Source organism: Microtus pennsylvanicus, chromosome 17 (genome assembly GCF_037038515.1).
Source record: "Microtus pennsylvanicus isolate mMicPen1 chromosome 17, mMicPen1.hap1, whole genome shotgun sequence".
Lineage (NCBI taxonomy): Eukaryota > Metazoa > Chordata > Mammalia > Rodentia > Cricetidae > Microtus > Microtus pennsylvanicus.
The window spans coordinates 33,585,190-33,602,686 of record NC_134595.1 but is presented as its reverse complement, the minus strand read 5'-3'; the positions used below and the strand labels follow the sequence as shown (position 1 = coordinate 33,602,686).

General features: G+C 42.7%; 1 protein-coding gene across 4 annotated transcripts in view; it reads left to right on the top strand.

Annotated features, from left to right (window-relative positions):
- Nucleotides 1-17,497, top strand: part of Dis3l2 (DIS3 like 3'-5' exoribonuclease 2) — a 328,490-nt gene that overhangs the window by 241,252 nt on the left and 69,741 nt on the right. For all 4 annotated transcript variants that reach the window (XM_075951632.1, XM_075951634.1, XM_075951630.1 and 1 more), the window contains 2 exons: nt 489-601; nt 10,395-10,502. In XM_075951632.1, coding sequence (XP_075807747.1) covers nt 489-601; nt 10,395-10,502 — 221 coding nt within the window. The remainder of the gene's footprint in view (nt 1-488; nt 602-10,394; nt 10,503-17,497) is intronic.

Below are 17,497 nucleotides of genomic sequence, written 5' to 3'. Positions count from 1 at the left end.
TTTAAAGCATAACAGCAGAAGGGTAGAGGGCTAGGAAAGTGGATACAGGGGCCAGATGGGCAGGTCAGACATAGGACTGACTGAGGGCTTTGGTCAATGGATGTAGATGAAAGGCCACACTTCCAGAAACAGTGCCTTGCAGGTTTAGGGAGCCAACTCATTTCTTGTAACCTTAAAGGACTAACTTATTACCCACTAGACCTGTCTTTTATAAATATAGTGATAAGACGCCTTTAGAGATGGAAATAGTTTGTGGAGATGGTTCTCTCATTTGTTCCCAGTAAAAACCACTTCATCTGTCTGGTATAGGATGAGGGAAATGACAGCAGTACTAGTCACAGGAACTACAAGTAGCTGCCAAGAAAGACTAGAGCAGTGAGTGGCCAATGCTTCGGGGCCTGAGTCTCTGAGAGTGACAGGTACCCTTGGAAAGGAGGGATTCTGCTAACCTTCCAACCAGGCTAATGCTCCTTCTTATCCACTTACAGGCACCTTTGAAGTGGGTGTCCACATCGCCGACGTGAGTCATTTCATTCCTGAGGGATCCTCTCTGGATAAGGTGGCCGCTGAGAGAGCCACAAGTGTCTACTTGGTTCAGAAGGTACAAACCAGCTTTGAGTGTCCTAGATTTTACGAAGTGTTTCCACTTAGTATTCTTTCTTTATTTTTAATTTGTGAAGAACATGTCTTTTCTGAATCTTTTCCCAGATCTAGTAAGGTCTAAAATACAGGTTTGGCACTAGGAACATGCTTGCCCTCTGTTACTGCACATGTTTTTAAAAGAAGCCAAAGCTTTCGTCTCAAACCTCCTCTTTTGAGTAGCCTTGTCACATCCTTCCAACAGTGGTCAGTTTTCAAACTATTGCTCCAAAGAAAGGCCTAAGAAACAGCTGGGTTTGTAGTTTAGATAACAACACACCTAATCTTTTGTGTTGTGTCCACTCTCACACAATAGATACCAAGTGGAATGACAGTTCACTATGTACAATAGGCCTTAGAGAAACATTTTCAACCCTTGTTCTAAATACCTGTACCAAACCTGTCCTGGTCTGCACTATACAGTTAGCCCACAGAATCCCCAAGATGGACCTGCTGTTAGATGTCCCTCACCTTAGCTATAAAAGGAAGAAATCATATCCCTTCTTGGGGCCAGGAGATGACTCAATAAGTAAAATATTTGCCATGCAAGTGTAAGGACCTGAGTTTGAATCCTCAGAACTCACATAAAAGCAGGGTATGATGATATGCATTTGTAATATTAGCACATGTGGGGGTTGGGGGAGACAGATCCCCAGAACTCACTGCTCAGCAGATCTAGCCAATCAGTGATTTTTGGGTTCAGTAAAGGTGGAGAGTGGTGATGATGGAGGTGTATGCCCAGTGTTGGCCTCTGGTCTTTACACATTTGTGCATACACACACGGAGAGAGAGAGAGAGAGAGAGAGAGAGAGAGAGAGAGAGAGAGAGAGAGAGAGACAGACAGACAGAGAGAGACAGAGACAGAGAGACAGAGAGAGGAGAGAGAGAAGCAGAGGGAAAAAGGAAATAAATACATCCATTCATTCTGTGTAGGCTGGTACATGCCTACAAGTATCTATAAGAATCCATCCCTTTAACAAGTATATTCTAAGCATCAGGTATCTATAGGCATTATGGTAGGCCCTGAGGACAGCTGTAAATAATAAAACATGCATAACTTGTCTCTATCTTCCACTGTAGATCATAGATTCTTCTAGCCTTTTTGTTCTCTGATGGTGCTCCTATGTTCATTTTGACTCATCTTATTTGGGGCTGTGTCTAAATTTACTTCCTGTCTGGCTCCAATGAACTCAATAGCTTGAACCTTTCCTCCCCAATTCCATGCTCTAAAACATGACTTTTGGTATTTGATCATTGACTGTATTAAGGTAAAATATCTGCCCCCACTCCTGCCAACCCATTCTGGGAGCTGGATATTGTTTGTGTGGCCCCAAGCAGTGTCCAGAGACTAGCCAGGTTCCATATTTACTCTATTCTGAGAATTTACAAACACTATCACCAGGGAAGGGGTATAGCTTCCTAGTCTCTCTCTCTCTACTACAAACTGCCTGTGTGCCTTCACTGTTGGCAGAAGGAACACCAAGCTATGAATTATGCCTCACAAACAGTGTGACCTCATAGTGCAGCTGCTGCCTCTTCGGATCCCTGTTTATTTTAGGTAGAAGCTGCAAAGGACCAAGAAAGAGGTCTTCCAGGGTCTAGGTTTTCATGTAGCTTTGGGCCGAAGCATTTTTATACGGTTTATTAAACAACCTTCCCTTTCTCTTAGTTCTTGTTGGCTTCTCTTGCTCCCTCCACAATTTAACAAACAAGACCTTGAAAACATATGTATTCCTGGCTCCCTGAACTTCTACTTCCTGATGCTCCCCAGAAAGGTTTTGTGCTTTGGTGCTATGTTCTCTAGATGCTATTAAGGCACGCCACAAAGGCATACACTGTGACAAACAAGAGAGACTCTGTATCAAGCAAGTTGGAAGGTGAGGACCACCTTAAGGTTATCCCCGACATCCACACATTGAGCATGTTATGTGCCTGTCTGCACTCACACAGTGCACACCTGTGTGTGCATTCACTTCTGGGGCAGTGACCTTTATTCAATTTTGTCTCTTTTTTGATATCTATACTATACATCTTGAAGGGGAAAAAACTCATTAAACTCCAAAGCCCCCTTCTTAACTTAAACCTCTGAGGATGCAGTTTTGATACTTGTACACTGGCTCCACTTAACCTCAAGCTGAAGGTGCCCCATGTGTACTTCCTGCCTGACAGTGATATTGGCCAAACCCAGCTTTTCCCTGGTCCAGACTTGGAAGAAGAAGATAAGCTTCCAGATCTCTTGTAGCAACAAAACTTCTAGTGTTGTGATGGAAAGCTCAATCTTTGAAGTAATCTGTTAAAAGCTGTGTCAAGTAAGTAAGTGTGAAAAACTCTCCATTTACAATAGTCTACTGCTGCCTTTTGGTCTGATGAGTTGAGAACTTAGATGCCATTAGAGCCCCTTCCTCCAAGCAGGTGGTTTTCTCTTATCTTGAAGCTGAATTCTCCTTTTATAACCAGAAAATATGTTTCAAATTAGAAACAAAAGAATAAAATCGGATTAATAACTGAGTGTTTCACTTTCTGTTCCCTTTACTTTGGTTCTGTGACTGTCACAGTTTGAGAATCTCTTTGGGAGTGCTTATTGGGGCTCTGCTGCTAAACTCTGAAAGTGGAAAGCTGGTGGAAGAAGGGCTGTGAGCCTCCACTGCCTAGCCCTGCCTCCAACTTGGCAGGAGCTCGAGGCACCGACCCACAACCTTGGACAGCAGGAGCTGTGCATTCTGATGCTTTTGAACCGCTGCTCTGACCTTTCTTCCTTCTCGGTTTTGTTTCTTAAAGGACTGTGTCCAGGAACTTTTCTGCTGTTTTCACTTTACTTTGCCTATAAAGGTCTTCTTAAAAGCTGGATGAGCTGCCTTTCCCTTGTGCATATTCTCTGCTCTCCCATTTGGCCAAATCATTTTTTCCCAACTCTGTCACTCCAGGGAAGGGGGCTGGGTATTCCGGTTGATTTCCCATCTATAGGAAATGTGGCTCTGACTTCTTTTCATTAGGATGCTGACTTATAGGTGACTGATGGTCAGAGTTACAATCTAAGCTTGGTTTGGGGAACGATCCCAGAGAGTAGAACAATATGCAGTGGAGCCAATCCTGGATCCAGATCCTAGCTCACTAGCTTTACATGAAATTCTTCTTGTTGAGATTTGACTCACATATAATGATTCAGTGACTCTTGCTAACAAGGAAACAGTAAAGAGAAAGATAAATTTAAATAGTATTCGTTTAAATTTTAAAAAATGCACCCTTTCTTTTTAACAAAGATGTTTCTGTTAGGATGGGGACAACTATATATCTGTACTTGAACCTATTCTTTTCAGAGGCCATGACATCTGCTCAGCTAATGTGTTCTCTGGAAAATAAATACAATTTAATTTTAAGTTTTAAGGTAATTAGAAAGAAATAAATATGTGAATTAAGTTTTAAAAGTAAAAGAAAACCTAAACAGTTGAAACCTAAACCTAAACTTTCTGTCTGCTGGCCCAGCCATGCATGTTATTTTAGGTGTGAAGCAGCTCAAGTGAAAGCTCACCATAAATCTCAAGGATGTTTTATTGGTAGTGCTTTATAATAGAGATCAAAGATTGGGATTGGAACCCTGTCTTCATGTACAATCCAAGAGTTTTAAGATGTTCCTTTCTGACACCAGCAGAATGTTAGCGCTGCTGTTTTGTTAATGTCAAACTGGGTAGCAAAGAGTTGATCGAATTCTGGATCATGGAAGTGTTGATATGAAAAAGGAAACCCTTTAAGCAGAGATTTGGCTCTCAAAACATATTGTGTATTTCCTTTAGGTTTCTTCAGTCTGAGCATACCTTGGTGTGAAAATCTCCAAGCCTTCAGAAAAGGAGAAAATACCAACTTGCCATGCTGCAGATCTGGGGTGCACTGAGGGTATAAGGGGAGGGTGACGTGGGGAACTAGCTGGTAGCTTAGCTTAAGAAGACGGTGGAAACCCCATTACTTGTGAGTGTCTGACCTGATGTCACTGCTCATCCTTCCTGTCCCTCTGCACCCAGATGATTGATTCTTCCCTCTGTGGCCTTTCAACTGGTCACAGGGCTGTCCTGGCTCACCCACTGCTGAACTTGGCTAGCCTGCTTGCTGTGGCTTTAGCAGATGTTTCTGTTCTCTGAGGCTCATGTAAGATTTTATAGTCTTAGTGGTACCCCCACCCAGCAGTATTGGGCAGTGGTGTATTGACCTAAATGGCCAGTTCCCTCAGCTCTCCCAAGCCCTGGTCCAGAATCTTAGAAAGTCAGGGTCCTGTCATCGCTCCTTTTTTTCCTACACCAGCCTTTAAGCTCTGTCAGGACAGAGCTTTGGGCTTATGTCTGAGATATTCCCCAGCTCTCTTCCTTTTCTGCTGCCAGTTCTATTCTTCTTCACCACGTAGCAGTACTGACACAGGACTGCTGTGCCAGGTGTCAGGGATGCAAAGCTGAGAGAAATACTGGTCCTGCAGTCCTGGTTCTGGTCAGCATGTTTGCAGGCTGGAGAGATGGTTCAGCAGTTAAAAGTTCTTACTGTTCTCACAGAGGACCCAAATTTGGTTCCCAACACCTACCTGGCATCTCAAAACCACCTATAACTCTAGTTCCAGAGGATCTAACCTTTCCTTGCCTCTGTTGTAGCGCACAGAAGCTCACACAGGCACACACACACCCCACACACACACAGACGCACACATATGAACAGTAAATAAATAAAAGCTTTAGAGCCAGTGTGTTTGAGGAACAGCATGTAGTGTGGACTGGCTGAGGTATGAATTACAGGGATTGCCAAGAGGGGAAATTGGAGAGAGGCCTGAAGTGGCAAACTAAGAAGCATGGGTTATGCTGGGTTTCGAGAACAGTTGAGTGACCTTCCTTCTAAGGATAAACTCACTTGAGCACTCTGGATAAAGGGGAATTAAGCCTGAATCAGGGCTAACATTTCAGTGCCAGGATCCTTTCCACACCACTGTCCCTTGAAGCTTTGAGTAATTGCCCCCAGAGGCAGACCCTTGTTCACATACTCTCCAAAGGGTTTATCAGGGCTATCGGATCTAGCTGAATGTCACCCCTAGTTCCAGAAATCCCTATCATACAGCAAGAAGGAGGGAGAGGAAAAGGGTGGGGAAGTGGAGAATCTATTTCTCCAGGTATTGCTACTGCCTACATCAAGATAGATGCAGAGAGCTGATTCTCCTTAGTAGCTCTTTGTGTATATGACTTCCCATCAGTGACTGTAAGGACCCAACCCTGCTCTTACTATGTTTTGTTTTTGCTGTTGTAGACTTGTAGACTTATGTATAGCTCAGGGTCTTCCTGCCTCTGTCTCTATCACCATATCCAACCTATGGGTCTAGTCTTTAATGAAGGCTTCTTGGTCCAACCAAAAGTATCAGGGCCTCTTTCATTCATAAAAGACCCAAATCCAGTTGCTGAATCCAGCTCATCCAGCTCATTGATTCCTGGGAAAAGGAAAGGCAATAGACCCTATTATAAATAGGATTCCTAAAACAGAGAATGTAGCAATTACTGGCAGATCACTTGCCTGAATAGGATTTCAGGTTATCACTAAATGAGGTGTAGTAAGAAAGAAGATGCATGGCCTGGAGCACTTGCCTCATAATCATCAAGTGGTCAAGAGCACTTGCTGCATAATCATCACCAAACTTCAGAGATAACCCAGTACCCAGGTTAACATGACAGGTATCCTTACAGAGCACCTGTAACTCAAGCTCCAAGGGATCTGACACCTTCTTCTGGTCTCTGCTCGTGCACAGATGAGATACACACACACACACACACACACACACACACACACACACACACCACTACCATCCATGCTAAACAAACAAATAAATCTTAAAAGTAAAAAACATACACCGAAGAATGGATAAGGAAAATGTGGTACATTTATACAATGGAGTACTACACAGCAGAAAAAATAACGACATCTTGAATTTTGCAGGAAAATGGATGGAGCTAGAAAGCATTATTTTGAGTGAGGTAACCCAGACACAGAAAGACAATTATTATGTGTACTCACTCATAGGTGGTTTTTAAACATAAAGCAAAGAAAGCCAGCCTACAAACTACAATCCCAGAGAACTTAGACAACAATGAGGACACTAAGAAAGACCTACATAGATCTAATCTACATGGGAAGTAGAAAAAGACAAGATCTTCTGAGTAAATTGGGAGCATGGGAACCTTAGCGGGGTTTACAGGGGAGAGGGGAGAAGCAGGGAGGGGAGCCGAGAAAAATGTAGAGCTCAATTAAAAATTAATTCAATCAATTAAAAAAGTAAAGAACATGTAGAAATCTGGAGAAAATAAGGGTGTTGATGTTTGCTTCAGCAACAAACATACTAAAATTGGGATACAGAGATTAAAACTGCCATTAAATAAGGCTTACATGTAAATTCGAAAAGTTTCCCATATTTTAAAAAATAAAAAACTTCAGAAGTAAACTTTGTTTTTCTGTTTTCCATTATTACCTTGAAATACCTGAAGCCATGTATGGGGTTTATTAAGTTCAATTTTATGTCTTGGGTTTTTGTTTGTTTAATAGTTGATTGGTTGATTTGGTTTGATTTTTATTGTTATTTGTTTGGTTGGTTGGTTAGTTTTGCGATAAGGTATCATGTAGCCCAGGCTGACTTTAAACTCTCCAAGCTGAGAATGCCCTTGAACCCCTGATCTTGCCTCTACCTCCCAAGGCTGGGATTAAAGGTACATGCCAAATTTTGAAGCCTGGAAGTCCCAGCAGCCTAGGACCATCTCTAGTGAGGTGCCCTCTTTGTACCACCTCAAGGCAGGTTATTGTATTGGCGGGAGCTATGAAAAAAATCATGTGGTAGGATGGGAAACTAGAATGAAAGGAGGAGCCAGATCCATAAACCATTTTGAGAAACTTCAAGTGAAGAGACAGAGGGTGTGGCTATGGGAAGGAATAGAGTCTGGAGTTAAGGGCTATTCTACTCTTGTGCTCTGACCGTAGAGAACCAAACCAGCTGAGCAGGGAGTTCACTTAGCAAGAGCTACAAACAGTTAGACCAGGCTTAAGACAAGGGACACAGCACCCCTGAAAAGTTAATGAAATTGGCTCAAAAGGATGGTTGATTGAAAATACTAGAAAGGGCCTGAGTCTATAATCCCTATGTAGAAGAGTTGGGTTTTTCTATTGAGAAAGAATAAGAAGGTAGTGGGATAAATTGGAGGTGAGCTGTAATGAGTGTGAAGCCTCTGCACAGCTCAGCACATTTCCTGTCACCATCAGTGTTCAGACAGTAGAGTGCCCAGAACAAAGAAGGCAGGCTCTGAGGCAGTTGGGACAGTGGGATTCGGGTAGCTGGGAACTGTGGTGGAGTTCCATGCTATATAGGGAGTGTGATGAATGCAGGCCTGGAGAGAAATACCAGGGCCCAGGGAGCATGGGCACTAGCCCTGTGCTATTGGCAGCAGGAGTTTCTCTACAAAGAAATCTTTCCTGGTTATCCTTGGTGCTCTGCACATCACTCTGACCCATAGTTTCTCCCGATGCTGGGACAGACCTCATATAGCTCACATGCTGCATAGAATCAGGGTACCATTCTCCCTTCTCACCTGCCTGGGCAGGCATATGAGAAAGTGGCTTTTAAGAGAGGCCCCACTTCAACAGCCCTCTTTCACAAGGAAGCCTGCTACACTCTGGGTTGAGCAGAAATGCGTGCACAGTGACCCCTGGAGGACCAGTGGATTTATGAGAGGCTGTGATATGCCAAACCACAAATGTGATCATAACCTCTTAATTTCTTCTCCTTTGAAAGACACAGGCCTAACTACCTATTTACAAAACTGGATGAACATGGACTGTTTGCTCTGAATTCCATTTGATTTCTTCCTCAAGATCTAGTAGAAAGTTTATTAAAAGGACTGTCCCCTAAAAAAAAAATAAATGTAATTATGCTACCACTGATTCTTCATGAAACTTGAGTTCTTTGGCATCTGACTAGTAGGAGGAGCAAAGCAGTTTTGATAACCTGGGCAGACACAGGGTGTGCTGGTAGTGTTTTGTTTTGTTTTGTTTTAGCAGAGGGTAGCCAAAATTCTTCCCTTTCTACTGAAAGTACAAGTTATGTAAAGACGCTGCTATAGAATTCTGCTGGCAAGGATTTCATGAAGTGGGTTTTGTGTGTGTGTGATACAGTAAACAGAGAAAAATCTCCCAGGTTATTCATTTCCTAACAGAAGTCAGTCATCTGCATACTAATAGTGCATATTGTGTTGAGGGTACTAGATAGAAGGACAGAGCCAGACCTCTCTATGTTCTTAGAGTTTCCATAGCCTGGAGCACCTAACAAGGCATCAGGATGTAGTGTGGTCAGGGCCGTAGAAGTGGTGTGGAAGAGCAGGGAGGGTGGAGTAAGTAGCTTATTCTTTGGGTCTGCCCCACAGCCTCTGCGAAAGAGCAGGGGAAGTTACAAAACAGTACGTTCTCTGCCTGGGGGAGTCTGGATAGGCCCTGAAAATGGCAAGGAGCAGAATCTGGAAGGATATGTCAAAGTTTGCCTGAAGCAAAGTGTCCAGAAAGGTGTTCCAGAAAATGGGAACACCATGTGCACAAGCTGGAGCAGAGAGCAGGCAAGGCAGGTGAAGGGCTTGCAGTGGGAAGGCCCACGATCTAGAACCATGTGTGTTAGAGGTGAGTACCTGAGCACAAGGCTGAATGAGGAAGACTGAGCCAAGGGTCACAGGGACTTGGACACCTTGAGCTAACTTTTATTGAGCATTTCAGAGCTATTTCACTTTGAAGAAAACCTAGGTCCAGAATTGTCCTAGCTGACTGCATCATCATGAAGTGCTGGGCCTAGGGTCTGATTTTGAGCTCAGTCTCTGTGTCAAAGCCTCCTTTACTCACTTACACCTGCTGCCACTGCACTGCTTCAGCTGTTTGATGGTCTAAGACCTCAAGCTCCACCCAGCTCTTCATTTTATACAGAAAATTTTAGCCTCATACTTGTTTATAAAAATAGATAAGGCTTAGTATGTATAATAAGCATAAATTTATATTTAAATATATAATAAAAGATCAATTAATAGAAAGCATAGCTTTTTAAAAAGTAAGCTCTTCTTTTGAAATGTTTTTAGACTTACGGAAAAATTGCAAAGACAGAGAGCCTCCATTGCCTGCGTCATACATTGCCATATTCTCTCAACCAGAGCTAAGAGACTGCCTTTGGGACACTGCTGTTAACTGTACTTCATCCTTTGTTTGGATTTCAACTATTTTACCATCAGTGTTTTCTAATTCAGGGTCTGGTCTAGGCCCATGATGCAATTTTTTTGTTGTTTTGTTTTGACGAACACTAAAGCACTGATGTCTGGAGTTGTGTTATATTACATTATAGATACTGTCTTGGGACTTAAAGTATGATATTTTCTTGAACAAATACTGTTTAATTAGAGAGAGAGAGAGAGAGAGAGAGAGAGAGAGAGAGAGAGAGAGAGAGAGAGAGAGAGAGAGGAGAGAGAGACTGAGTGACTTAAGCAACACACCTTTAGTTTTTCACAGTTTTGGAAGCTTGAAGTCCCAGTTCCAGATGCTAGTTGATGTGATTCCTGGTGAGACAATGTGCTCTTTCTGCAGAGGCTTCTAGAAGTGAACCTCTATCACCTTCAGCTCACTCTGGAAGCTCAAGCTGGTCACCAAAACTCTGCCTCTGTGCTGCCTGAGACAGACTCCTGCAGGTTGAACAAGGATGCTCAGAAACTCTCCTCTGTTCACAGGTAGTTCCGATGCTTCCCAGGCTTCTATGTGAAGAACTGTGCAGCCTCAACCCCATGACTGACAAGCTGACCTTCTCTGTGATCTGGAAGCTGACCCCTGAAGGCAAGGTAACAAATTGTACTTTGTCATTCATTCTCCGCTTACCACTGTCCCATCCTGTGTGTCGTGGTAAGCACCCACTGTGTGCCTGCACTAGACTGAAATTTCATAATGGGTGGATGCAGAAGATCTGGGGTAGCTGCTGTAGGGAAGACATCTTAGGGCTCTTGCCTAAGAGGCAAGACTGACCCTACCTACTGCCAGTATTTAGCAACTAATGGAGAGCACTAATTGTGGAGGTGGGAGCTTAGGTAGGAGATGGTCCAGTGAGGCTGGATGTACTTCTGGAAAGCGGGATAGGAAGCTAGGCTATAAAGGAATTGTGGGAGTCTGTGTTCTACTAATGTCCTGGGGAAGATGGCAACGAAGGCTGCAATATCCTGTGAGATGGCTGGAAATATGAAGACTAATAAAGAGTAGTAGAGTACCATTTCAGTCCTAGAGTGAGGTAAGGAAAACACAGATAAGAAGGCTGTCAGCAAGCACTCCCTATACACAATGAGGAAAGAAGATGGGTAAAGATTTCACTTGGGAAAACCAGTTCCCTCCTCAAAGTGAGCAACTGTAAACATCACAACAGGATCATGTTTGAGAACCTAGGGCTTACTCAGCACAGGCTTCTGCAAAGCTGGTGTCAAATACCATGAAAGAACATGAGAAATGTATGTTATAATAATAAATGGAAGTGAAAAAAGATGCTGAATTATAAATAAAGATGGAAGATTAAATAACCACACTGATTTTCATTCCATCCCAAAACCTCACTAAAACAACAGTAGAGAGATTTTAAAAAAGAAAAAGAAAGAAAGAAAGAAAGAAAGAAAGAAAGAAAGAAAGAAAGAAGAAAAAAGACAACCCACAAGGACAAAGAGAATGGGAGAAGAGACAACAGCAACAAAATCTTGGAACCAGGAGAGCAGATGGATGAGTGGTAACTGACTTAGCAGTCCTGAAAAAGTCTAGTCCTGAGCCAGGACAGAGGAAGCCAAGAAACAAAAATTCAGAGGTTGACAGAACCAGATAACTCTGGGAGGTGGGGGAGGGGTGGATGAAGTGAGTCTGACATCAGTATTGGTGGAAAGTTCATTAAAAAGATTGACCCTCCTAGTCTTAGCAGAAGACCCAGAGATTTTTTTCTATAACTAATGCAAATGAAGGTGTGTCTGAAGCAGGCACACCACTCTTGATAGTACAGTTCTTCACAGAGCTTCAGGATCTAGGAGACAAGGAAAAGACCCAGAAAACTTCTATAAAGGGCCAAGAGAAAGCCACACACAATAGACCAGAAGGCAGAGCAAGTTCAGACTCTTTCATAACAATCTTAGAAGCTTTGCGATACTGCAGAGAGAGCTTGTTTCTGTCTTGAAGGCTAGGATCCCTATAAAATGTACTCAGCTAAGTGATGGTAAACTGAAAGTCAAAAACCATATCTTCAGGGCCTGGAGAGATGGCACAGCAATAAAGGCACTGTCTGCTCTTCCAGAAGACTGGGGTTCAATCCCCAGCACCCACATGGCAGCTCACAACTTTGTGTAACTCCAGCTCCAGGGGACACAACAAACCTTACACAGACATACACAAAAGATAGATAAATAGATAGGTAGGTGAGTAGATCGATAGATAGTAGATAGACAGGTAAATAGGTGGGTGAGTAGATGGATGGATGGATAGATAGGTAGGTAGATAGATAGATAGATAGATAGATAGATAGATAGATAACAAAAAGCATATCTTCAGGCATATGAAGTCTCAGAAACAAAGCAGCACTTATAAGGCCCTTTTCCAGGAAGCTTTACAATGTCTTCTTGGATCTATAATCATAGAAGCTGAGGCAGAAAGCTTGTGAGTTAAAGGCCAGATGGGGTTACTCAGAGAAAACATCTCAAAAATGAGTGAGAAGAGAGGGGAAATAAAAGGGAACAAGAAAGGAGGAGGAGGAAGAGGAGGAGGAGGAGGAAGAGGAGGAAAGGAGAAGGAGGAGGAGGAGGCGGTTGATGGCTTTATGGTTAAAAGTACTTGCCATTGCAAATGTGAGGGCTTGAGTTCAAATCCCCAGAAACCATGAAAAGTCAGGCCTATTTGTGAGTATCTGTTGTCCCAGTGCTCCTACTTTGAGATGTGGAGCAGAACAAAGAGAATCCCTGGAAGCTCTGGGCCCACTGCCTCAATCTATACTAGGAAGTGGGACCTGACTCTTGAGGTTGTCCTCTGGCATCTGCATGTGCACCATAACAGGAGTGCCCACATACACACATACAAGTGCACACTATGTGAGATCATAAGTTCATGTCCATCTTAAAAAGACATAGCAGAAAGCTTGCTGTCTCTCCTCTGACATGTGGAAGATGCTTTGTGAAAGCAGCTGCTTTGTTGGAGTCATGAAGATAGCCCTCACCAGGCACTGGACTGACTGGCACTTGATCTGGAACTTCTAGCCTTCAGAACTATGGGAAATGAATTTCTATGGCTTAAACCACTTGGTTTGTGGTGGTATTTTGTTATAGCAGCCTGAACAGACTAACAATATCAGATGAACTTTGTTAATAAGGTTATATAAAAATCCACTGAGAAAAAAAAAATCCACTGAGAATAGACCTTTTACCCAAGCATGACTTTTTAATGTATAGTGGCCATTTAGAAAGTACTGACTTAATGCTGATCTCTAACTGTGGGCACATTTTATTATACAGTATTTTTAAAACTACATTGTTAATGGCATTGCTTTTCTTATTAGTCAAATATTTTCAGTATTAGAAAGCCCACAAGCTCATATATTAGATGCAGGGTTACTAAAATTCTAATTTTATTAAAGTTCAACTTGTGTCATCAATGATAAGCAATGTCAGTTGTTTCCGTGAAGTACAAATACCTCAGTCTAAATAGCCATGGTTTCCATGTCAGCTGTTCTTCATATGAAAATGATACCTTTGTGAGAATGTTACCAGTTTAACCTACAGATAGTTATATGCGTGTTTGTCCTCCAAAGGTCATCCTCCTCCCTCATGAAGTTTAAGTGACAAAGACAAGTACTTGGGGTTGAGACATAGAAAAGTAATGGATTTTACTTGTCCAGTGAGAACATTCTAAATTGATCTAGCTCTTTTATCACTGCCAGTGTGTGGTGGGGGGAGTAGTGTGACTGCTATGTCCCACACAGGTGAAATAGTTCACCTGCCAAGGCTTCTAGACCATTGCTGTAAATGGCAGTATACAGTCAGTTTGTGTAATACCCTGGATTATGACTGAAAATAGTTTGGACCACACAGACCCCTAAATGGGACTCAGAGGCCCACAGGAGTCCGTGAACCATATTTTGAAAATAAAGACTAATGTTTGATCAAGCAAATTAAAATAAAACAGATATGAATCTGATGAAAGAGAAAGCTATACAGTGAAAACTTTGTGTTTTAATAGTTCTGAGACAGCTGCAGCTTGGGCTGCATAGTGAGTGCTAGGTCCGTCAGGGCCACATAGTAAGACCCTGTCTCAAAACAAACAAACAAACAAAAAGATAATGTTAGAATGATATATACTTTAATTAAAAAAAATCAACTATAGATAACATAAGAAAAGCATCACAATAAGCCCCCATCCCTGTATCCCAGATTCAGTACTGTCAAGACTTCGTTCTGTTAAGACTATAGCTTTTTATCTGCTTGGGAGGTAGAAAAGACAAGATCTCCTGAGTAAATTGGAAGCGTGGGGATCATAGGAGAGGGTAGAAGAGGAGGGCGGATGAAGGGAGGGGAGCAGAGAAAAATGTATAGCTCAATAAAAACAATTAAAAACATAAAAAAATTGTAAAAGAAAGAGAGTCCTCCTGCCTCCACGAGCCCCATGTGCTTATCTAATGTCACCAAACTGTGAACCACAAGTGAGGACATTTGTTTCTCCTGATGATTAAAACAACAGACAAATTACAGAGAATTTATAAAAGGAGATATTTGATGTAATTTTCTTCATTTTTATGCAAAAAAGACTACAGAATTTTAAAACAAACTACAGACATGTCATTTCACTCCTGTGTGTTTTGATATATGACTAAAAATCTGGGCATTTTCTTATATAACCACAGTGTTCTCAGCATACCTAACGATGAATACTGGTGTCAGGATGTCATCCAAGCCTAGTCCCTAATACATTTCCTTGGTTCTCTCCAGTTGATTGGTCTAAATTGGAATCAAATAGTTAAAACATTACCTTTGGTCTTTATAGTTTTTAACTATCTGTACAAAGTTCCTTTTCAAGATCTAAAAGGCAAACATTATCTGAACTATAGAGAAGGAACTATGAATATAGTGTGCCAGCAGCCATATTCTGGTGGACATGGGAGCAAGCTTGGGGGCAGTGAGTGGAAAAAAACAAAAGGAAACAAAAAAGAATGCCAATAGTAGTTATATTTGGATAGTGGAACGGTAATTTTTTTCTATTTTCTAATGCTCTTTAAAATTTTAATAACTTCTATATTTTTATACTTTTAAAATTTATAACTAAATAGAAAATAAAAGCCCATAGAAGCATCCTAATTTGAATCAAGAAAAGAACACTGTATCTGAATTATGCTGATAAGGCAGACCTGATAAATTGAAGCTGCCTACTCTAATGCTTAGCTATAGAATATGGGGGTCATTAAAGAAACACTAGAAAAAATGTAAACTCTAGTACTCACTGGCTTTTGGGTTGTTTTTTGGTTTTGGAAACAGTGTATGGAACCCAGGTCTTCTGCACAATGAGGGCTGGAAGACAGGTGAAAGAGAGGCACATGTCTACAAGAGTGCTGGGCCCCCTCCAAACCACACCAGATAGGAAGTATGAGGGTTGGAATTGTGGACAGGGTTGTGGGGCAAGGTCCACTAACCACACTCTTCACTCTGTGGTCACCCAAATACCCTCCCTAGACCCAGTGACCACATGAGAGGTAGATCAGTTGGTAAACCCGGGGATGTGGTGACATCTCTCACCCATAGTCAAGATGCCCATAATGAAAGATTCAATACCATATTCCAGGCCCTAGGACTCCAGTCCAAGACACTGTAAGGGAAAACCTGAGCCAAGCTTGAGACCAGATGAGAAGTCAGGGTGCCACGGAAGGCCCTAGAGACCAAGATAGCCCCTCTTCAAGAGCCTAGGTGAACAAAGAGAAATAGTTTTTAAACCAAAGGCATCTTAATGAGGTGCTGATACTTTTTAGAGGATAATTTTTAAAAAACATTTGCATGAAATAAGACAGGTTGTCTAAAGGTTTCTCCATATGTTATGAACTTCAGCTAAAAATAAGTGTGTGTATGTGTGTGTGTCCATCCACTAGATATTTTATTTTGAATCTTTAGGTATAGACCTAAGAGTTTGTGTGATTCTTGAGAATTTCCCATCTTTTTGCCCAGCTGTAAAATTGACTGTAGAACGTCCCTTCCCCCAGACATGTCAAAGTGATGCTCAAAGGCAGTGGGCCTGAGGCTGGGGCCAACAGCACTGTGCTGTTTTAGGTCTTATAAGTACTGGAGCAGGGTACCTCCTTAGACAATGTGTCTCCCAGACACATGCCTCCAGTCTGTAGTGGCAGGGTGTTTAACCTGACGTTCTGAACAGTGGCACCCCATGTGCATGCTAGAAGAAGAAGGGAGTGGCCTCAATCCTGTGTTAAGCAAAGGAGAACAGGACACAAGCTCCTCTAGGGTTCTGTCCAAGTGTTTCCTGCTCCTCCTCCTCCTTCTCCCCCCCCCCCTTTTCCATGAAAAGCTCTTTGTCTTCTGCCGCTGGCCCTGGTCGTGGGCTGGGTGTTGATGTGAGTACAGTTTTCAGACTGGAAATGAATGAGGTGTTCCATCAAGAGAGGCCTGCCTTCTGTCCTATGTGGCTGACTGTTCCAGGGTTTCCTCCATGTGGGTCTTTGCTGCTTTCTCTGTGGGCAGCTGCCCCTGGCTGGCATCTGTCTATTGGCTTTCCCAGAGGTACTTTCAAGACTGCTTTTCCTAGGATAGGAACTATTCTAGTACATGTCAGCTGTGCCTCCTACAAGTCCTGAGCCATGGTAAAGCCAAGCACCCTTGCTGAGGAAGGAAGGAAGTTCACAAAGGCTCCCCTTTGTGTGTTTGTGAGAAGGCTGGTGCAGAAGTTCAGAGATGCAGGAATGAAATAGAGAAGGGAAGTTGGGAAAAGGCGCTATGGGAACCAGCACTGAGGTTGAAGTTTGGTAGTATCCATGTGGGTGGTGGAGAAAGGATATCTGTCCTCGCCAAGAAGGAAACAAAGGGGCAGAAGGGCCCATCAGGCAAGGACAGGTGCAACTAATAATATAGTGCACTGCTAGTGGGCATGTGCACAACCTTTGGTGAGGAATAGTAGGCATACACACTTTAAGAACTCCTTAGGGTTACACATGGCTGCTAGTCAGGGCTCAACAATCAGAGGGTTCCAAACAAGCAACAGATGTGTAGAGCCAGGACACATGGGCTTACAGAAAGAAGGGCATCTAAGAGCTTGCTGCAGAATTTTGTGCATAAATATTTAGAGCACTCAGAGCATTTGTTAGATTTTTAAAGCAGTGCTTATTCTTCCAGCTTATGTGAAAACAGATATCCCTTTCATTGTGTGGTACTTACTGTCATTTGAGCAATGTCAGGGAAGAGGATACAGGCTGCAGGAGGCCATATATCAAGACCTGGTGTGGGAAGGAGTCCATGAACTAGCTCACTGGGAAGTATGACAAGAGTCGCACAGGTATAAGCTGCCACCATCTATCAGGAGCCGGAAAACAGGCTGCCTAACAAACATGTACACATGGCCAGGGTTGGGGGAGGGAGGAGGACTAGTTTGGGAAGGAAATGAAGAAAGGAAAGAAACTATATTCTCCAGGAGAAACTTTGAGACCACGAGAATGAAGAGGTCACAGTTTGCCCCTTTAGAGGAGGCTGGGGTTCCATTCAGGACATATGGGTATGCTCAGAGCTCAAGCCTGGGTGGCCTGGATGGATACTTATAGAGGCCTTTAGTTGCATCTGCC